At 60.2% G+C, this 21690-nt stretch overlaps 1 protein-coding gene across 1 annotated transcript; it reads left to right on the forward strand.

Annotated features, from left to right (window-relative positions):
* The first annotated feature begins 6155 nt into the window (after positions 1–6155).
* RNF126 (ring finger protein 126) lies at positions 6156–21106 on the forward strand. Its single transcript, XM_039466297.2, has 9 exons — positions 6156–6334; positions 16195–16253; positions 16882–16945; positions 17354–17598; positions 18797–18859; positions 18977–19046; positions 19555–19648; positions 20169–20284; positions 20358–21106. The coding sequence occupies exons 1-9, from the start codon at positions 6260–6262 to the stop codon at positions 20505–20507; spliced, it is 936 nt and encodes a 311-aa protein (XP_039322231.1). The 5' UTR covers positions 6156–6259; the 3' UTR covers positions 20508–21106.
* The last annotated feature ends 584 nt before the right edge of the window (positions 21107–21690 follow it).

Raw genomic sequence — 21690 nt, forward strand, 5'->3', positions numbered from 1 at the left:
TGGCTCACGCCTGTAATCCAAGCACTTTGGAGGCCAAGGCGGGTGGATCACCTGAGGTCGGGAGTTCAAGACCAGCCTGACCAACATGGTGAAACCCCGTCTTTAAAAAAATAAAAATTAGGTCAGGCGCGGTGACTCAAGTCTGTAATCCCAGCACTTTGGGAGGCCGAGGCGGGTGGATCACGAGGTCTAGAGATCGAGACCATCCTGGTCAACATGGTGAAATCCCGTCTCTACTAAAAATACAAAAAATTAGCTGGGCATGGTGGCTCGTGCCTGTAATCCCAGCTACTCAGGAGGCTGAGGCAGGAGAATTGCTTGAACCCAGGAGGCGGAGGTTGCGGTGAGCCGAGATCGCGCCATTGCACTCCAGCCTGGGCAACAAGAGCGAAACTCTGTCTCAAATAAAAATAAAAATAAAGGCCGGGCGCGGTGGCTCAAGCCTGTAATCCCAGCACTTTGGGAGGCCGAGGCGGGTGAATCACGAGGTCGAGAGATCGAGACCATCCTGGTCAACATGGTGAAACCCCGTCTCTACTAAAGGTGCAAAAAATTAGCTGGGCATGGTGGCGTGTGCCTGTAATCCCAGCTACTTAGGAGGCTGAGGCAGGAGAATTGCCTGAGCCCAGGAGGCGGAGGTTGCGGTGAGCCGAGATCGCGCCATTGCACTCCAGCCTGGGTAACAAGAGCGAAACTCCGTCTCAAAAAAAAAATAAAAATAAAAATAAAAATAAAAAATAAAAATAAATAAAAAATAAATAAAAATTTAAAAAAACAAAGCAGCCAGGTGTGGTGGTCACACCTGTAATCCCAGCACTTTGGGAGGCCCAGGCGAGCAGATCATTTGAGGTCAGGAATTTAAGACCGGTCTGGCCAATATGGTGAGACCCCATCTCTACAAAAAATACAGAAATACAAAAATTAGCTGGGCGTGATGACGCATGCCTGTAGTCCCAGCTACTCAGGAGGCCGAGGCATGAGACTCACTTGAAGGCTCACTGTAAGGTGAGTGGAGATGGAGCCACTGCACCGAAGTCTGGGTGACAGAGGGGGACTCTGTCTCAGAAAAATAAATTAATTAGGCCAGGCGAGGTGGCTCACACCTGTAATCCCAGCACTCCGGAGGTCGAGGTGGGTGCATCATGAGGTCAGGAGTTTGAGACCAGCCTGACCAACATGGCGAAAACCAGTCTCTGCTAAAAGTACAAAAATTAGCTGGGCATCGTAGCGCATGCCTGTATTCCCAGCTACTCGGGAGGCTGAGGCAGGAGAATTGCTTGAACCGGGACCCAGGAGGTGGAGGTTGCAGTGAGCCAAGATTGTAACATTATACTCCATGGGTGACAGAGTGAGACTCCATCTCAAAAAAAAAAAAAAAAAAAAAAAATCTGTGCATTCCTTCTGGTTCCCACTGTTTCCAGCACCTGCCTGGGCCCAGCCCACAGCAGATTCTCACCAACTGTTGATGTATTTGAAATCCAGTGAGCACCTACAGTACACTGGGTATGGGCCTCACTTATGGGGAGACGCCATCGATAACCCATGAATTTGAGGATGGCTGTAGGGGATGGAAAGGGGGCTGAGAAGTGGGGTACCGTGGGGGATGGCGTAGCCCCCAGGAAGCGAGTGGGGCAGTCTCCTAAGAAGCAGGAGAAAGGGCCAGGTGAAGTGGCTCATGCCTGTAACCCCAGCACTTTGGGCGGCTGAGGTGGGTGGATCACGAGGTTAGAAGATTGAGACCATTCTGGCTAACATTGTAAAACCCCATCTCTACTAAAAATACAGGAAAAAAAATTCGCCACGTGTAGTGGCCCACCTGTGGTCCCAGCTACTCGGGAGGCTAAGGCGGGAGAATCGCTTGAACCCAGGAGGTGGAGGTTGCAGTGAGCCAAGATCACACCAGTGCACTCCAGCCTGGGCGACAGAGCGAGACTCTGTCTCAAAAAAAAAAAAAAAAAAAGCAGGGGTCTGGTCAGGCGCAGTGGCTCACACCTGTAATCCCAGCACTTCGGGAGGCTGAGGTGGGCAGATCACCTGAGGTCAGGAGTTCGAGATCAGCCTGGCCAACATGGAGAAACCCCCGTCTCCTAAAAATACAAAAATTAGCCAGGTGTGGTGGTACATGCCTGTAGTCCCAGCTACGTGGGAGGCTGAAGGAGGTGAATCACTTCAACCTGGGAGGCGGAGGTTGCATTGAGCCGAGATTGTGACCCTGTACTCTGGGCAACAGAGCCAGACTCCATCTCAAATAAAATAAAATTAAAAGCAGGGGGAAGGGCCAGGCGCCGTGGCTCACGCCTGTAACCCCAGCACTTTGAGAGGCCAAGGTGGGTGGATCACCTGAGTTCAGGAGTTCGAGATCAGCCCCAGCCTGACCAACACGGTGTAACCCCGTCTCTACTAAAAATACAGAAAAAGTAGCCGGATGTGGTAGCGTGTGCCTGTAGTGCCAGCGACGTGGGAGGCTGAGGGAGGGGAATTGCTTGAACCCGGAAGATGGAGGTTGCAGTGAGCTGAGATTACCCCACCGCACTCCAGCCTGGGTGACAGAGCGAGACTCTGTCTGTAAAAAAAATAAAAAGAAGCCGGGCGCGGTGGCTCAATCCTGTAATCCCAGCACTTTGGGAGGCCAAGGCGGGTGGATCACGAGGTCAAGAGATCAAGACCATCCTGGTCAACATGGTGAAACCCCGTCTCTACTAAAAATACAAAAAATTAGCTGGGCATGGTGGCACGTGCCTATAATCCCAGCTACTCAGGAGGCTGAGGCAGGAGAATTGCCTGAACCCAGGAGACGGAGGTTGCGGTGAGCCGAGATCGCGCCATTGCACTCCAGCCTGGGCAACAAGAGCGAAACTCCGTCTCAAAAAATAAAAATAAAAATAAATAAAAATAAAATAAAAAGAAATAAAGCAGAGAAGGAGAGGGGACTTGGGGAAAGGAACTAGCAGCAGAGGGTATGGCCTTGCAAGGTCCAGAGGTGTGAACCTGCTCAGCCCACAGAAGGTGGGCAGTGAGGCTGGGGAGGGGTCATCGAGGGCCAGGTGACTCAGGGCGGGCACTAGAGAGCAGAGCACTGGAGGACTCAGGAGGGGCCAGGGGTCCTCATGTCTGCCCCAAGCCTACAGAAAACTAGCATGTTCTGCTGCATGCTCAGAGAGGCTAAGCCACTTTGCCCAGGGTCGCACAGCCAGTTTGCAGTTTGACCCGGGCCTGCTGCTCCTCCTACAGAGGGAAGGCAGAGTGAAGGCTGGTGCCGGGGCTGGGGCTGGGAGGACTGGGCTTGAACCTCCAAGCCTTGCCTCTCCGGGGCCTGGGGTTTCCTGGATTCCCAGGGACGGAGCCCATGCGCGCTCTGGTGGTCAGAGCAGGCATGACTGGATTCCTGAAAAGGCGAACAGGAAGAGAGGAGGCTCAAGTCCCTGTCCCCAGCCTCCAGACCTGGCGTCCCCAAACTACGGCCCGGCCCGCGGGCCGCATGCGGCCCCCCTGAGGCCATTTATCCGGCCCCCCCACTGCACTTCAGGAAGGGGCACCTCTTTCATTGGTGGTCAGTGAGAGAAGCACAGCATGTGGCAGCCCTCCAACGGTCTGAGGGACAGTGAACTGGTCCCCTGTATAAAAAGTTTGGGGACGCCTGATCTGGACCTTCAAAACCCTAAATGCAGGCCGGGCACGGTGGCTCACGCCTGTAATCCCAGCCCTTTGGGAGGTCGAGGCAGGTGGATTACCTGAGGTCAGGAGATCGAGACCAGCCTGGCCAACATGGTGAAACCTCGTCTTTACTAAAAATACAAAAATCAGCAGAGTGTGGTGGTGCCCGGCGAGTAATCCCAGCCACTCAGGAGGCTGAGGCAGAAGAATCTCTTGAACCCGGGTGGCAGAGATTGCAGTGAGCCGAGATCACACCACTGCACTCCAGCCTGGCGACAGAGCAAGACTCCATCTCAAAAACAAAAACAGGCCAGGTGCAGTGGCTCACGCCTGTAATCCCAGCACTCTGGGAGGTCAGGAGTTTGAGACCAGCCTGGCCAACTTGGCAAAAGCCCATCTCTACTAAAAGCACAAAAATTAGGCCAGGTGCGGTGGCTCACAAGGTCAAGAGATCGAGACCATCCTGGTCAACGTGGTGAAACCCCATCTCTACTAAAAACACAAAAAATTAGCTGGGCATGGTGGTGTGTGCCTGTAATCCCAGCTACTCGGGAGGCTGAGGCAGGAGAATTGCCTGAACCCAGGAGGCGGAGGTTGCGGTGAGCCGAGATCGCGCCATTGCACTCCAGCCTGGGTGACAAGAGCAAAACTCCGTCTCAAAACAAAAACAAAAACAAACTCAAAATGTACAGTCTCCAACTCTTTTTTTTTTTTGAGACGGAGTTTCACTCGTTACCCAGGCTGGAGTGCAATGGCGCGATCTCGGCTCCCCGCAACCTCCGCCTCCTGGGTTCAGGCAATTCTCCTGCCTCAGCCTCCTGAGTAGCTGGGATTACAGGCACGAGCCACCATGCCCAGCTAATTTTTTGTATTTTTAGTAGAGACGGGATTTCACCATGTTGACCAGGATGGTCTCGATCTCTCGACCTCGTGATCCACGCGTCTCGGCCTCCCAAAGTGCTGGGATTACAGGCTTGAGCCACCGCGCCCGGCCCACAGTCTCCAACTCTTAATTCCTCAACAGTCTGGCTCCAGTGCCTCATTTTGCAGGAAATCCAACTCCAGCGAAACCCTATTCATCCCTCAGAGCCCTGATTTCCATGTACTTTCCCCTCGGAGGCCTTTTTTCTCACCCCAGACAGAGCCAGGCCCACGCTCGAGTCCCATCCTGCGGTCCAATCTCATGGGGCTGGAGATGTCTGCGTGCATTCAGCACGGGGTCTGGCATGCAGTGAATGTTGAGTGAATAAAGAAATAAATGCATGATTGGGCCAGAGCTGACCTCAGAAATCATCCTGCTCTGGGTGATGCTACTGTTTCTACTGCTTAATTTTCTTTTTTAATTTCTCTCTTTGTTTCTTCCCTTTCTTTCTTTCTCTCTCTCTCTTTCTTCCTTTTCTTCTTTCTTTCTTTTTGAGAGGGAGTCTTGCTTGCTCTGTTGTCCAGGCTGGAGGGCAGTGGCGTGATCTCAGCTCACTGCAGCCTCCGCCTCTTGGGTTCAAGCGATTCTCCTGCCTCGGCCTCCCGAGTAGCTGGGATTAAAGGTGAGCGCTACCACACCCAGGTGATTTTTGTATTTTTAGTAGAGACAGGGTTTCACCATATCGGCCATGCCGGTCTACAATTCCTGACCTAGTGATCCGCCCGCCTTGGCCTCCCAAAGTGCTGGGATGACAGGTGTGAGCCACCGCGCCCGGCCTCTACTGCTTAATTTTGTTTGGCAGAGTTTTCCCGCTTAATTCTGGAAGCGGGGTTAGGTTTCCTGACCCTCCTCCCTCGGAAGGCGCCCGGGCGTAGCATTTTGGAAAGCAAGGCCACACCCACAGACCTCAGTCTCTGTCTGACCCCGGGTCCCCCACACCCACAGACCTCAGTCTCTGTCTGACCCCGGGTCCCGGGGAGGCACAGACAGCACCCGAGTCCCGGTCTGCACGCTTTTCGCAGCGCAGATGGAACGCCTGCCAGGCGTCAGACGCTGCCGTGGGTGCGAACATCCCTTTGCTGCGCGGCTGGCCTTACAGTGCATGGGGTGGGAATCAGTGCCGCGGGGCAGGAGGGCGGCAGAGAAGACCCTGTGAGCCCGCATTTGAGCAAAGACCTGAAAGAAAGCCACGTGGGCGTCGGGGGAGGGGCACCGGGCAGGGGGCTAGGCGGGTGCAGACGCCCGGAGTGGAGAGAGCGCCTGGCGAGCCCCGGGAACAGTGGGGACAGGGGTCTGCAGTACCGTGGGGGGAGAGGACGATGAGGGAGGGAAGCTGTGAAAGAAACGAGGGCCCTGGCAGGTTTGAATGGGGAGGACGGCCGCGGCTCTGCCACGCTCCTCGTCAATTCCGCCTGGGCTTGGCCCCGCCCCTCCAGAGCCCCGCCCCCGGAGCCCCGCCCACCGGCCGGGCCTAGTTTGTCTCTCAGCGGCCACCGTCGCCCTGGCCGCCGCCCTCCGAGTTTGCCGCTTTACGCCGCGCCCGTGCCCCGCCCTACGTGCCGTGCGTGAGCGTGCGTGCCGTGCGTGAGCGTGCGTGGGCGCGTCGGCCGGCGAGGGAGCAGCAAACGGCCGGCGGCGGGCGCCGCGCAGGGGGCGGGCGGCGCGGAGGAGGCGGCGGCGGCCATGGCCGAGGCGTCGCCGCAGCCCGGACGGTACTTCTGCCACTGCTGCTCCGTGGAGATCGTCCCGCGCCTGCCGGTGAGGCCCAGGCCGGGGCGGCGGGCGGCGGGGTCTGTGCTGCAGGCCTGAGGCAAGGCCCGGGCCGGGAGGGAGGTCGCCGGGTCCGGTCCTCGCGCGAGGTGGCCACGACGGGGAAACTCAGGGTCGGGGCAGCGCCGGCCCGGGGCGGATCCGCGGGGAGCCCGGGCGGTGCGGGCGCGAACCCCGTCCTGCACATGCGAGAAACTGAGGCCCGGACGGGGGGAGGCGGGGCCTGCCCGGGGCGGCGCGACGGGGTCGGGCGACCCCACATCCGCTTTCTTCTCGACCCGAGAGGCCGCGGGGACCTTAGGGGGGACCCTTCCCCAGAACCCGGTGAACGGAGAAGGTGAGGCCCGGCGAGCAGAGGGTGTCGCCCAGGGGCGCGGTGCGGGGCGCGGGCCGGGCCTGGCGGGGCGCAGACCCCGAGAGTAACGCCAGGGGACCCCGGCCGAGCGCGCGGTCGGGGGGCGCCACCGCCTCGCCGCAGGCTCGCCTCGTGGAGCCCTGGCCGCCGCCTGCGGGTCAGGTCCGGGCCCGGAAGGCTCCAGGCACCGTCCCGGGGTCCGAGCGCGGCCCGCCGGCAGGGCTTGGGGACCGGAGCCGCGTTCTTCCCCTCCCGGGGCTTGGTTGAGCAGCCCGCCCCTTCTCGAAGTGTTTACAGCCACCCCTCTCCCGAGGGGACCCCGGGCCTGGATGTTCCGAGTGTCAGTCACTTCCTGCTCGTTTAGGGCGACGTTTCCCACGCGGACCTGATGTCACCTTGGGGGAGAGGTGGGAGCGGCGCTCGTGGAAGGTGCTGTTTCCAGGCTCCTTCTCCAGGGTTTCGGAGTCAGCAGGTCTGAACTGGGCTCGGCAGTGGGCGTTTTTATTATGAGTTTCAGGGACAGGGTCTCACTGTGTGGCCCAGGCTGGTTTTGAACTCCTGGGCTCAAGCGATCCTCCTGCCTCGGCCTCTCAAAGCGCTGGGATTACAGGTGTGAGCCACTGTGCCTGGCGGTGGTCTGCATTTGTGACCAGTGTTTCCCTTTCTCAGGCTCTTGTGGAAAGTGGTGATTTCGTCGAGCCACGCCTGCAGACGGGGAAACTGAGGCCCGTGGTGGCTCAGCAGAAAAGTGACAGCCTGCTCCGTCGGGAGCTGCCTGGCCAACTTGAGGGGAGCAGGTGCAGGAGGTGGAGGGGTGTCTGGACTCCCTACCCTGTGCCCACGGGAAGAGGCTGCAGGCGTCGAGGATTTTCTGTGCTCTTTCTGTGCTATGCTTTGACCCATTGGAGGCGCCCAAGCCCTCCAGAAGCAGTAGCATTCCCTGGGGACAGAGACCCAGGAAGGGGCTGGAGGGAATTAGGAGAAGCAGCTTGTGTCTCGGTCACAGAGGAGGAACCAGTGCTAGAGTTGGGGCATGGCTGGAGAGCAGTGACACAGCCCAGGAGTGGAGAGAGTAGAGAGGTGTGGTTTCCTCTCTGCTGAAGCCACAGGGCTTCCCCTCCCCAGCAGGAGGAACAAATCAAGTAAAATCCTGGGTGTGGGGCGAAGATTAGGGAGCTGAGGCTGCGCCTTTCTTGCTCCTGTGCCTCCCAGGGGTCTAACTCCTGCCTCTTCCTGTTTCTTGTGCTCCCTGGCCATGGCAGAAGGGGTTGGTTGCCTGACAGCCTGCCTGCCGGGGTGAGTTGCAGGGCAGCCCCTCACAGCTGTGTGAGCCCTGGGACAGGTCCTGGGAAGCCCCTGGAAAGCCGGGAGTCATGGCTGTTAGAGGTGGCCAGCTGGGCATCCACAAAGCAGCCCTGACCTGCTGACACTTAGGTGCTCTGGGAGCCTGCACAGGGCTGGATCCTGGTGTGGTGGAGCCACTTCCTGGCCCTGTGGCCTTGGACAAGGAGGACCCTGACCTCTTCTGACTGTCACTGGGCCTGGGGAGGACCTTCCACTGGTATCTGGTAGTCTTGGTCTTTGCTCCCACGGAATTTATAGGTTGGCGAGGGAGCCAGCATTGAACAACGATTGACAAATGTTTAATCATGAACATTGGTAAATAACTGCAGGGAGGGGGTGCGGGGGATGGGGGGAGTGCCTATCTTCACCCTGCAGTGATCCCAAGGGTACCTGCTCGTGCCTTTGGAGCAGGATGTAACAAGGTGCCAGTAGACAGCGTGGCAGTGTCAGGACTTCATTGTACACGGCAAGACTCCGTCTCTACAAGACGTTAAAACAACAATTAGTGGGGTGTGTTGTTGCACGCCTGGAGTCCCAGCTACTGTCGGGGCTGAGATGGGAGGAGCGCTTGAGCCTGGGAGGTGGAGGCTGCATGGAGCCATGAAAGTGCCACCGCACTCCAGAGCAAGACACTGTTTCAAAAAGAAAAACGAATTTTCTGTGCTGGGAGGTAGGCACACCTGTTGTTCTGGGGCAGGAAGGCTGCTCCAAATTTGGTAATGGGGAAAGTCCCCAGCCACCACCAGCACCCTCGAAATGGGCGCCTCTGCCGGTGGTGAGCTTGCCCCGAGGCTGAGTCTGAGGCGGTGCCACTGCCGCTGAGACACCTGGGCTGGTGTCAGGAAGCTCCTATGGGCCTCTGACATGGAGGGCACTGGCTGCCGGGGGCTGAGTGCCTGTGTGTGGCGGCTTCTCCCAGGCAGTTGGGCCGTTGCAGGCCTCCATTTGCCGGCCTCCATTGCCATTCTGGGCTCCGGGGTCAGGCTGAGGCCCTGAGCGGCTGGGCCACTCTGATCTGGGCGGCCTTGGCCTCAGTCTCCTACCTGCCAGGCGTGTTTGGTGATGCGATCCCCTCCTGTGGCATCCGGTGGGTGCATGTGCGGAGTGGCTGGCACCTGGCCACTGTCCTGGCAGCTTGTCGTGAGGGCGCCCTGAGCAGAGAGCCACACTTGCAGTCGCGGGCTCTGGTGGTGGTGGCAGTTATCCCCATGAAAGGCGGTGACGGTCAGGTGCGGTGGCTCACGCCTGTAATCCCAGCACTTAAAGAGGCCAAGGTGGATGGATCACTTGAGGTCAGGACTTCCAGACCATCCTGGCCAACATGGTGAAACCCCCTCTATTAAAAATGCAAAAAATTAGCTGGTGTGGTGGCAGGCAACTGTAATCCTAGCTACTCCGGAGGCTAAGACCGGAGAATTGCTTGGATCCAGGAGGCAGAGGTTGCAGTGAGCTGAGATCGTGCCACTGCGCTCCAGCCTGGGTGACAGAGGGAGACTCTGTCTCAAAAAAAAGAAAAAAAAAAAAAAGGCGATGACAAGAGCCTCTCGGTGTCTGAGCAAAGGAAGCCTCTGCTGGAGTGAGGCGTGTGGCTGCAGGAGCCAGGCAGGCCGGCTGGAGCTCAGGCCGCAGGCTGCTGCACAGACCCAGACTCGACCCTGCTGAGGAGGTGCTGGCTGCGGTACTGTGGCTGTGGGGTTCAGGCGAGAGTGCCCGTGGGGAGGGACTCGCTGAGGGCACTGAGCCCCCAGTAGCCGAGTGGGCGTGGGTGGTGGCCCTGGGTGCGGGGCTCAGCCCTGAATTCCCTGTCTCCAGGTGGTCCCTAGGGCAGTCCCAGCTCTGCCTGCTGACCGCCCTCCCCCAGCACCTGCGCCGTCTGCACTGTCCCCCGAGTGGTGGTGAGAGGACAGCGGGGGTGCCAGGTCCCGCTGCCCACAGTGGTGGGGAAGAGCTGGCGTGGGCGGGGAGCCTCCGGGAAGCAAAGGCTGCTGCAGCCTGTGTCACTGTTGGCACTGGGCAGGAAGTCTCCCCAGCTGCCCCCTCTCCCCTGCCCCGCAGCCCACCCTGTCTCACCCTCTCCTCTGCCCCGCAGCCCACCCTGTCTTTTCCTCACCCCTGCAGTGGCCTGGCCCTCCCAGGCCTCCTGAACAGCCCTGGCCACAATCTTCAGACGACAGCCCGAGTCCTCCCAGGCTGTGTGGTGTCTGATTCTGGCTGCCGCCTGCTCTGTGTGTCTGCGGTTGTGCCAGACACTGTGACGGTGACTTCCGGCCAGCACCCTGGAGTGGCTCCACAAGGCTGGGTTCTCGGGAACCGGCTCCCAACAGCACTCTGTGAGCATGGAGCCTGGCGTTGAAATTGAGTGCTAGCAGTACCCAGGGAACCTATGGATGTTGACCCCGCCCTCTTGGGCAGGCTGGCGCAGGGGTCTGCGTCGGGCACGTGCTGAATTTCCTCCTACTTGGAACTCTGCCACCATGAAGACCTTCCTCTGAGCCTCCGTCAAGCTGTAGCACCCTAGCACTGGCACGTGTGGGCACGCGTGGCGTCCCGGTCCCTGTGGCAGTGCCTGAAGCCATCTGGGAAGAAGGAGAAGGCAGAGTTCCAGGCCTGGGCCTCGGCACCTCTGGGATGTGAGGCGGAGCCCCCACAGGCCCCAGCAGGTCCAGGCAGTGGCTTTGATCATGCCTCCTCTGTCCAGCCTGTCCCAGGAGGCCCCGGGACAGACGGTGTGAATGTGGGGTGTGGTGGCAGCTGCTGGGGCGGGAAGGAAGGGGTGCAAGGCGTCGCACGTGCCCATGCCTCCGGGGCTGTGGGGCCCACACGCTGTGGATCAGCTGGGAAGTTGCCGGGGCTCCCGCCGAGGGCTACACCATGACCTTCCCTGGGGCCTTCTGATGCGCACAGCTGCCTGAGGGGCCTGCTGCCCACGGGGCCTGAGTCATCGTCGCTGGGCGGTCATCTGGGGCCAGCAATTTCCCCAGCCCACTCTCTCCACGTGCCTGGTCCTGGGCCCTCAGGACATGCGGGTCCTGTGGATGAAGGGCCCCTGCCGCCCTGCCAGGTCCCACCCGGGGATGCGGTGAAGGCCGGCTCCTCCTACCCTTGCTGCCTGGCCAGTTGTCGCCATGGTGACGACGTGGGGAGATCTGGTCTCCCCTCCACCTGTCCTCCAAGGGAGAGGTGAACAGATTGACTCATGGGAGCTGTCCTTCGCTAGTACCAGAGGCTCCAGTGGGGCCTCTGTGGGGGCCCCCAGTGCACACTGCCTCCAGGAGAAGGTGGAACAGCTCCTCATCTGGGCCCCCTTGCCTGGGCGCTTATACCTGTGGCCTCTGCGGTTTGATACGAGACTGAGCCGTCTCTGGGCTGTGCCCTTGGAGGAAGAGGGCGGCCGGAGACCCCAGGTGCAGCCCAACAGCGGATTTTAGACAGGAGTGAGCGTCGAGGCCATCCTCCATGACAGGGCAGAGGCTTGGAGCAAAGAGGTGACCTTTGAACCCCCTGGGTTGGAAATTCCAGCAGCAGGTGGATGTGCATAGGCCCTGACCGCAGAGCGGGTGCTGCAGGGAGGGTTCTGGGCAGCGCGGTCGCGCCAGGTCCTACGGCTGCTGTGGGCAGGCCAGCTGGGGCCAAGAGGAGGCCGGGGCTGGGGCAGAGAAGTGTGCGTGTGGCCGGGTCGGGCTGTCGCGAGCGGCAGTGCGGGTGGCGGGGAGCAGGATAGAAAACCAGGTGATGCACAGGGGCTGAACTCCGCACGTCGGGACCCCAGCGGCCTCTGAGTGTGTGCGGGGCCCTCATGAGTGCTGTGCGGGGCTCCACGCTCGCCCGGGAGAGATTCGGGGCTGGGGCTGGCGGGCCTGTTTCCTCAGAGGGAGACGGCTTCTCCCTCAGGTCCTTCCGGGGCTGCCCATCCCAGTGGATGTCCCTGGCAGGAGAGACAGCGGTCTGGGTGGCGGCACAGCTGACTCACGTCCTGTCCTGAGAGGGGCCAGCGCGGCTGCTCCAGGTCGACTGGGTGGTGCTAGCCTTGGGAGCCAGCCCTGCAGGGAGAGCCTGTGCCCTGAGCCCGCCATGCCAGTCCCAGAGACCCACGCAGGCCGTGGAGTGGCCCTGGGCTCCCAGTCAGCTGATGGGCGGATGCCTGGAGACCCTCAGCCCAGAGGAACCCTGATACACCCGACATCCGCAGAAACCAGGGGTTCAGGTTTGACTCTGAAGTCTCAACATAGTTAAACAGGGCGTCTAAGTCCTGACACCCTAAACACACCCCCAAGAAACCTATGCCTGTGGGGAGCTGCCCTGCTTCTGAGCACAGGGCTGTGGGTGGTGAGTGTTGGCTCGCCTCTGGCTTGCTTCTTTCTTTTTTTTTCTCTCTCTCTCCATTTTCTTTTTCTCTCTTTTTTTGTTTCTCTTTCTTCTGTTTCTCTCTCTTTTTTTTTGGTGACAGTCTTGCTCTGTCCCCCAGGCTGGACTGCAATGTTGCAGTCTCAGCTCACTGCAGCCTCCGCTTCCTGGGTTCAGGCAATCCTCTTGCCTCAGCCTCCTGGGATTACAGGCATGTGTCACCATGTCCAGCTAATTTTTGTATTTTTTTATTTTTATTTTTTGAGATGGAGTTTCGCTCTTGTTACCCAGGCTGGAGTGCAATGGCGCGATCTCGGCTCACCGCAACCTCCGCCTCCTGGGTTCAGGCAATTCTCCTGCCTCAGCCTCCTGAGTAGCTGGGATTACAGGCATGCGCCACCATGCCCAGCTAATTTTTTGTATTTTTAGTAGAGACGGGGTTTCACCATGTTGACCAGGTTGGTCTCGATCTCTCGATCTCGTGATCCACCCACCTCGGCCTCCCAAAGTGCTGGGATTACAGGCTTGAGCCACCGCGCCCGGCCAATTTTTGTATTTTTAGTAGAGACAGGGTTTTACCATGTTGGCCAGGCTGGTCTCGACTCTTAACCTCAAGGGATCCATCCGCCTTGGCTTCCCAAAGTGCTGGGATTACAGGTGTGAGCCACCACGCCCGTCCCTTTCTTTTACTTTGGAGATGCTGCCTCACACTGTTGCAGCCATCTCGGCTCACTGCGGCCTCTACCTCCTGGGTTCAAGCGATCTGACCCCCTCAGCCTCCCTAGTAGCTGGGACCACTGGGCCTACGTATTCTGATAGCTTTGTTTTGATATTTTCATACACCGTACAATCCACCTGTTTAAAATGTTTGTAGTTTATTCATAAAATTGTGCAACCACCACCAGAATCCAATTCCAGAGCGTTCTCATCACCCCAAAAAGAGACCAGCCTCGTCCCTATCAGCCGTCACTCCCCTTCCCCTCCCCCAGGCCCCGGCACCCAGGATCCCTTCGGTCTCTGGATCTGCCTGTCCTGGACGTTTCATAGAAACGGGACCACACGCTGTGAAGCCTTCTGTGTCTGGCGTCCCTCACTGGGCGGGACATCCTTGGGGTGTGCCACCCCCACCGCCCCGGCCAGGGTCTCAACCTTGCTCCTCTCCGTGGTTGAGCCTGCTTTGAGCTGTTTCCACCTGCTGGTGATACTGTGAACTGTGCTGCTGTGAACATCCACCACCAGTTTTGGTGGCGAGTGTCTTCTTCCTCTTTGGTGTGTACCTGGAGGGAAAATGCTGGGTCATGGGGTAATCCCGTCTCGGGGACTTCTGGGCTCCCAGTGGGCCTGGGTGGGGTTGTGCGCCTCCTCCTCACTGGCCCTGGGAAGGGGCATCTCGTTGATGCTGGCCGGCTCCATGGGACTCGTGGTTTTTGGAGGTGTGCCCCTTACAGGGCCTTTGCCTGCTTTTAATTGGGTTGTCTGTTTCTCTTTTTCTTCCTTTCTTTTTAGAGGCAGGGTGTCGCTCTGTCACCCAGGCTACAGTGCCGTGGTGGGACTTTCTGGACTCAGGCTATCCTCCTGCCTCCCCCTCCCTAGTAGCTGGAACTACAGGGACACCCCAGCACATCCAGCTAGTCTATTTTTTGTAGAAATGGGGTTTGGCCATATTGGCTGGGCTGATCTCAAGCTCCTGACCTCAAATGGTCTTCCCACCTCAGCTTCCCAAAGTGCTGGGATCACAGGCATGCTGCTACGCCCAGCCAGGGTGTCTTTTTTGTTTGTCTTTGAGACAAAGCCTCATTCTGTCTCCCAGACTGGAGTGCAGTAACTCCATCTCAGCTCACTGCAACCTCCGCCTCCTGGATTTTAGCGTTTCTCTTGCCTCAGCCTCCTGAGTAGCTAGGATTATAGGCTTGTGCCAGCATGCCCAGTGAATTCTTGTATTTTTAGTGGAGACAGGCTTTCACCACGTTGGTCAGACTGGTCTGGAACTCCTGACCTCATGAGCCACCCGCCTCGGCCTCCCAAAGTGCTGGGATTACAGGCGTGAGCCACTGCACCCAGCCACTTTTTTTTTTTTTTTTTTTTTGAGGCGGAGTCTCACTCTGTCACCCAGGCTGGAATGCAATGGTGCAGTCTTGGCTCACTCCCAGGTCCAAGTGATTCTCCTGCCTCGGCCTCCTGAGTAGTTGGGATAACAGGTGTACACCACCACAGCCAGCTAATTTTTGTATTTTTAGTAGATATGGGGTTTCACTGTGTTGGCCAGGCTGGTCTCGAACTCTTGACCTCAGGTGATCCACCCACCTCGGCCTCTCACAGGTGTGAGACATCACACCTGGCCGGAACTTCTAATATACCGTAGATAATGTCACATTACCCTCCACTCTTCTCCCCTCGGGCTGGTTCATGTGCTCCTGGGGTCCTTTGTCACCCGGCCCCGGCCCCTTCAGCCTGCCTAGCCTGTGCTTCAGCGGCAGGAACAGTGAGGTGGGCATGGCACAGTGTGGGCTGCAGGACCCAGCTATTGGGTCTCCCCTTGGGCATTGCCCTCCAGGCCCCCATTTTGCCCCAGAGTCAGCAGGTGAGGCTGAGATCTTGCTTGCTGGAGAGGGGACCACAGCTGGCCAAGTTCCAGCCACCAAGAAACTTGTGTCCCCAGAGCTTGGGGTCCCCCATGGAACCTGCATCCCGAGAGCCTGGAGTCCCCGGGAAACCTGCATCTTCAGACCCTGGGGTCCCCCATGGAACCTGCATCCCCATAGCCTGGGGTTCCCCATGGAACCTGCATCTTCAGACCCTGGGGTCCCCGTGGAACCTGCATCGGTAGAGCCTGAGGTTCACCTTGGCTCCCCTCACAGCAGTGCCTCATGCACCACGGGAACCTCCTCTCCCTGTTTTTGTCCGTGTTACCTGGGGATGACCTGGGGACCCCGGTGCGAGTCCCCAACGTGATGATGTGTGCTGTGTAAGGTTGTTTTCACATTGCTATAAAGAACTTGAGACTGGGTAATTTACAGAAAGAGGTTGATGTGGCTTCCAGTTCTCCAGGTCACGTAGGAAGTGTGGCCCTGGCGTCTGCCTGGATCCTGCTAGGCTGGAGGCCCCAAATGCTTTCCAGCCCAGGTCCTACGAATGCTTGGCGCTCCCCCATCAGCAAGGGCCAAGCCATCCATGAGGGGCCCGCTTCGCAAGCTGGCGCCTCCAGCAGCTCTTCCAGCCCAGGGTGAGGTCTGCAGGGTCCGGCTTCCAAACTGCCGTGTGGCCTGCTTGGCGAGGCTCTGGCTCGAGGCCAGTTCTGGGGAGCTGTGAACTTGGTTTTGGGGCTCACACACAGCTGTCCTCCGGCAGCGTCTCCTCTGGGACATCACCATGTTGGCCTTGCGCTGGTCCTTGGCTCTAGGGGGACCTGGGGATGGGGTCTCCCCCCAGCCAGGGGAATGGCAGTATGGGGCTGCCAGAGCGTTCTGGAAATGCCACTCTGTGGTGTCCGGGTGGTGCCTCCTGTGTGAGGAGGTGCCAAGGCACTGGTGATGCCTGTCGTGGTGGGGGCAGGTTGGGGGGGCCCAGGTCACTGGGGGCCATAGCAGGGTCAGTTGGTGGCCGGCAGAGCCAGGTTTCCTCGGCCTTGTTGAGGGCCCTGCCTGCCAGGACCCACGTATCGGGAGTGGCCCCTGCCTGCGAGTGCCTGGCCAGCCAGAGACCGCTGGGTCGAGAGCCCCTCTGTCCTCACCCCTGAGGGGATTTTGCAGGTGACCTTGAGGTGGTGCCGGGCGTCACTGACCGAGCCTCCTGTTCTCTCCTGCAGGATTATATCTGCCCAAGATGCGAGTCTGGTTTCATCGAGGAGCTTCCAGAAGAGACCAGGTAATGCAGCCCCTTGTTCGAGAGGCTTGAAGAGCCGTTGGAGGGGTAGGAGGGCTCACTGGGTCTGTGGCCAGCAGGGCATGATGCCCGGGCTCTCAGAGTGCTTTCCTCTGTGCAGCACGCTGTTCCCGTCTGTGATGGCGGGGCTGGGGCCAGAGGGGAGGGCCGGTGACCTGTGGTCTGTGATGACTGGGCCAGGGAGCCACTCACTTCCCTCAGCCTCGGCACCAGATCTGGTGACCCAGGCCCCCTGGGGTAGGGGCCGTGGGGGCTCTGTGCACATCCTCACACCCGGGAGGTTGTTGGGGTCTGCACCGGTTTACAGAGACACCTTGTGGATTACTGGCGAGGGAGGAAACAGCAGGTTATGGCGCCAAATGCTGGTGTGAGGCCACCCACACACTTCAGGGTCGGCTCCGCCTGGCGCTGTGGTGGGGGCGGCCCGGGGGACTCCCTAAGTCTGCAGTGTTTCCGTCATGACTACAGAGTTTCATCCTGAGGTGGTGGCAGGCAGGACGCTGTGCTGAGGACAATTTCTGCTCTCCCAAACAGGCTTTTGAGGGGAGGGAGCACCTGGCACATGGGGGCCCGGGGTGGCTCTTGCTGCTGACACTCACTCTCTCCCCAGGAGCACAGAAAATGGTTCTGTCCCCTCCGCAGCCCCCACGGACCAGAGCCGGCCGCCCCTGGAGGTGAGCTGCCCCCCGCCGTGCTCCTGAGCCTGTTGGCCTTACTCAGGGCCCACCTTGCCTCCCAGGGCTCTCCCTGCCTGCACAGCTGGGGATGAGTCCCTGCTGGGGCCGCGGCCGTGGCTCACGGGGGCACGTGCTGCTCGGTTGGGCTGATGGCTTCTCGGGTGAAAGTGAACCTTCTGTTGAGGCGTCCCTGCTGGCGCCATCTCACAGCAGCAGGGCAGGCTGTGCCCGATTCCCGCCTCCCTTTCTGTGTCTCGCTCCCACCCGGCACCCAGCAGGGCCCGGCGTGCTTTCTCCTTTGGATTGGTCCCCTGGCGCCCCCGGCAGACTGCATGGGCCTGAGCCCCCTTGGCCGCCCCGGCCGCTGAGCCTGCTCTGAGGTCACACCCCCCCTCCTCTCCCCAGAACGTGGACCAGCACCTGTTCACACTGCCGCAGGGCTACGGACAGTTTGCTTTCGGCATCTTTGACGACAGCTTCGAGATCCCCACGTTCCCTCCCGGGGCGCAGGCCGACGACGGCAGGGACCCTGAGAGCCGGCGGGAGCGAGAGCACCAGTCCCGGCACCGGTACGGCGCCCGGCAGCCCCGCGCCCGCCTCACCACGCGGCGGGCCACCGGCCGACACGAAGGCGTCCCCACGCTGGAAGGGTGAGGGGGCCCCGGGGGTGGCCGAGAGGGCCCCACGCTGTGTGGTTGCAGGTTCCAGTGCTTAGAGTCCAGCACGGGTTCCATGGAAGCCCGGCGTCGTCTGTAGGCTCTCTTGAGTGACTGCCTGGCCAGGCGCTCTAGCGCCCCCCAACCTGGCCCCGACACTCTCCCAGAGCCTCGGGCCATGTCCCATTGGGAGCAGGAGCCCCACACGGCCCTTCAGAGACAGAAGTGTGCTGGTTCCAGGTATGTGGGCTGACCACAGTAGTGGGGCCGACATGCATGGGAGGCTGCTGTCCACACGCATGTTGTCAAACGCTGTCCTGACCTTGGCCTGTACCAGAGCCTGGGGGACGTTGCTGGGCCCACTTCTGGTGGAACAGAGCCTGGGCGATGTCGCTGGGGCCCACTCCTGGCCGTTGATCCTTCTGTGGTTGCGTGTCCCATCTGCTGGAAAAGTCATCTTTAAAAGCGGCTAGTTTTGCCAGGCGCGAGGCTCAGCGCTGTGATCCCAGTGTTCTGGGAGGTCGAGGAGGGAGGATCGCTTGAGAACAGGCTTTCACAAGCAGCCTAGCAACATGGGGGGCCCTGTTTCTAACTCTGAAGAGGTAACCAGGAGCGGTGGAGCTCTGCTGTGGCCCCAGCTTCTCGGGAGGCTGAGGCGGAGGATGAGCCCAGAAGGCTGGGGCGGCAGTGAGCCAAGATGGAGCTGCTGCTCTCCAGCCTGGGCATCAGAGTGAGGCCCTGTTCATGATAAAACAAGTAAATAGGGCCGGGCACGGTGGCTCAAGCCTGTAATCCCAGCACTGTGGGAGGCCGAGACGCGTGGATCACGAGGTCAAGAGATCGAGACCATCCTGGTCAACACGGTGAAACCCCGTCTCTACTAAAAATACAAAAGATTAGCTGGGCATGGTGGCGCGTGCCTGTAATCCCAGCTACTCAGGAGGCTGAGGCAGGAGAATTGCCTGAACCCAGGAGGCGGAGGTTGCGGTGAGCTGAGATCGCACCATTGCACTGCAGCCTGGGTGACAAGAGCGAAACTCTGTCTCAAAAAAAAGAAAAGAAAAGAAGTAAATAGAAGCTGATTTAGAAGCCAATGCTGGCTCTGCCCTTGGTGCCCACCACATACCTGGCAGGCCTGGCCCTCTCCTGTACGTGGGGCAGCCTCGCCTCATGACTGGCCCCTCTCTTCCAGGATCATCCAGCAGCTCGTTAACGGCATCATCACGCCCGCCACCATCCCCAGCCTGGGTCCTTGGTGAGTAGGTGGGGACTCCTGTCCCCACCCTCAGCCGGTACCCCTAGTTGAGTGGGGTGGAGGAGGCGCCTGCCCTAGCCGCCCATCAGCCACTCGAACCCTGCCTTCCACCCGCAGGGGAGTTCTGCACTCAAACCCTATGGACTATGCCTGGGGAGCCAACGGCCTGGACGCCATCATCACACAGGTACAGCGTGGCCACCGCCCGGAGTGCCTGCTGGGTGCGGGGCTGGGCTGCCCAGACCCAAGAAGCCCCACAAGGTCAAGGGGGATTGGGCGTGGAGGCAACTCCAGCCTTCCTCCTGCCGTGTCTGAGTCTTGGCAACCTTGGGGCTTCTCCTTCCGAGTTCACGCGGAGGAACGCTATAGCAAAACCGCGCAGAGGACTCACGCGGCCACACGGTCCCTCAGCCCCTCCCCTGAGAGGTCGCACCCTGACCTGGTTCCAAGCGCCGCCAGTCCCAGCCTCGCTGAGGGATCACTGGCAGGACCTGCCCCTCAGCAGCCCACCCCACTCTGCCAGCAGGGACCCGGGAACAGGGCGGTGCCACGTGGGTGCCATGGGGCGGGCTCCAGGGGCCCCGAGCCCAGGACAAACGCAGCCTCGGTGCTTTTGCAGGTGCTGCAGCCTCGAGTTTCAGAGCCCCGGGCCGGGCCCCTGAGGAGCTCCCGCACTCTCGCCTCTTGTCTTTCAGCTCCTCAATCAGTTTGAAAACACGGGCCCCCCACCGGCAGATAAAGAGAAAATCCAGGCCCTCCCCACCGTCCCTGTCACCGAGGAGCACGTAGGTATGCGCCCAGCCGCACCGCCTCTGCTTCGGGGTGTGTGTGTTCTTTGAGACGGAGTCTCGCTTTGTCTCCCAGGCTGGGGTGCCATGGCGCGATCTCAACTCACAGCAACCTCCGCCTCCCGGGTTCCAGCAATTCTGCAGCCTCAGCCTCCCAAGTAGCTGGGACTACAGGCACCTGCCGCCGTGCCCGCCTAATACTTAGGATTTTAGTAGAGATGGGGTTTCACCATGTTGGCCAGCCGGGTCTCAGACTCCTGAGCTCAGGTGATCCACCGCCTCGGCTTTTCAGAAGTGCCGGATCACAGGCGTGAGCTACCTTGCCTGGCCTCGGGCGTTTTTCTGAAGGTCGGCTTTGAGGAGAGGGTTCCGTCCGGGCCCCACCAGCGGCCCAGGGGGCATACGCAGTTTTTCTTCCCCTGGCTGAGCTTGGGCGTGGCCTCTGGCCGAGGCTGTGGAGAAGCCCGCCCCGGAAGGCATGGCAGGCTCCCACACCACCGTGACTGCACCCCTCCCCGCAGGCTCCGGGCTCGAGTGCCCCGTGTGCAAGGACGACTATTCGCTGGGCGAGCGCGTGCGGCAGCTGCCCTGCAACCACCTGTTCCACGACGGCTGCATCGTGCCCTGGCTGGAGCAGGTGAGTGCCCGCCCACCTGCCCGCGCCGCCGCTGCCTGCCCGCCCGCTCTAACCCGCCTCTGTCCCCACAAAGCACGACAGCTGCCCCGTCTGCCGAAAGAGCCTCACGGGACAGAACACGGCCACGAACCCCCCGGGCCTGACTGGGGTGAGCTTCTCCTCGTCATCGTCCTCCTCCTCCTCCAGCTCGCCCGGCAATGAGAACGCCACAAGTAACTCCTGAGCCCGCATCAGCCGGCACCCACCCCTGCCCGCGGCGCCCGAGGCTGTGGGGAAAGTGCGGGGCCTCTCCCCCCACCCTCAGCTGGCGCCACGTGGCACCCGCAGACCGGGTGCCCCAGCGGTGCCGCTCTTGGCTGGTCAGCACTGCGGGCCCGGCCTGTTCCAGGGCAAGACCCGGGCCCGGCCCACCGGCCCCCTGGCTTGGGAAGGCGTGGGCCACACGGTCCCCTCTGGGGCACCCCAGCCTCCCCGTCCTCTGTCTAACCTCACCCTCTAAACGTTCAGCGGCAGAAAGATTTTTATAATTTTAAATTATTACTGCTTTGAAATAAATGGACGTTTTAGCTCACATGGCGGCCATGCATGATCTGTGGCAAGACGCGGCCCAGCTGCTCCCCAGCGCTGTGAGCACCGCCAGGACAGGCCATGTGGGCCCCCAGCCTCCACCTCGGCTGCCTCCACCACCCAGAGTTTGGGGGCTCGGGACCATGAGGATGACCAGCAAAATTCAAGAACAAAACTGCTCCAGCAGACTTTTTTTAAAGGAAAAAAATATGTGTATCTTGAAAGCTATTTAAAATACACCACTTACAAAGAGAAGCAGGTGGCGTGGCCTGGCTTTCCTTCTGCGCCCGCATGTCAGGAAGGGGCCACAGAGCTGTGAGGCTGGCTGGGCTCTGCACGGCCGCATCTGCCCCCAGGCATGTGTGCCTCCTGCGGGGCCTGGGGCTCAGGGCCCAGGGCTCACTAGCGAGCTCCCAGCTTAGGCCCAGGAGGGCCCACCTGGCGACGTTCCGCAGGGTGGCAGGGTTGCTGGGCTGTGAGCGTTAAAGTGTCAGGGCCCAGCACCTCCACCTCACCCGTGGTCGCCCCTCCAGCACTCGGGACCCGGGCCCTTCTGAAGAGCCGGGCCTCACTGCTCAGGGCAGTGGGATGCCTGGCCTGGGGCGCAGCAGGCACGGGCACAGCTGGTGGGGTGTGAGGGTGTGCGGGCTCAGGGAGCCGGGGTGGTGGGTTCATCTCAGTTGCTGAAGATCCCACAGTCCTGGGACCCAGGCATCAGGCAATGTAGATGGATAACAAACATTTGGAGACTCCGCTGTGGACTGCTCCTGCGAGTGGGAGGCATGGGGCCCCGCGTCCGCCTGTACTCCGGAGCCTTCTGCCCTCCGCCCCGCGCCATG

Source organism: Saimiri boliviensis, chromosome 14 (assembly GCF_048565385.1).
Source record: "Saimiri boliviensis isolate mSaiBol1 chromosome 14, mSaiBol1.pri, whole genome shotgun sequence".
Classification (NCBI taxonomy): Eukaryota; Metazoa; Chordata; class Mammalia; order Primates; family Cebidae; genus Saimiri; species Saimiri boliviensis.

What these genes read in the sequence shown, in the direction of transcription:
- RNF126 (XM_039466297.2), top strand. Translation starts at nt 6,260, where the DNA reads ATGGCCGAGGCGTCGCCGCAGCCCGGACGGTACTTCTGCCACTGCTGC. An exon ending in GAGCTTCCAGAAGAGACCAG is followed by an intron (nt 16,254 to 16,881) that starts GTAATGCAGCCC and finishes CTCTCTCCCCAG; the next exon opens with GAGCACAGAAAATGGTTCTG. An exon ending in GGCGTCCCCACGCTGGAAGG is followed by an intron (nt 17,599 to 18,796) that starts GTGAGGGGGCCC and finishes CCTCTCTTCCAG; the next exon opens with GATCATCCAGCAGCTCGTTA.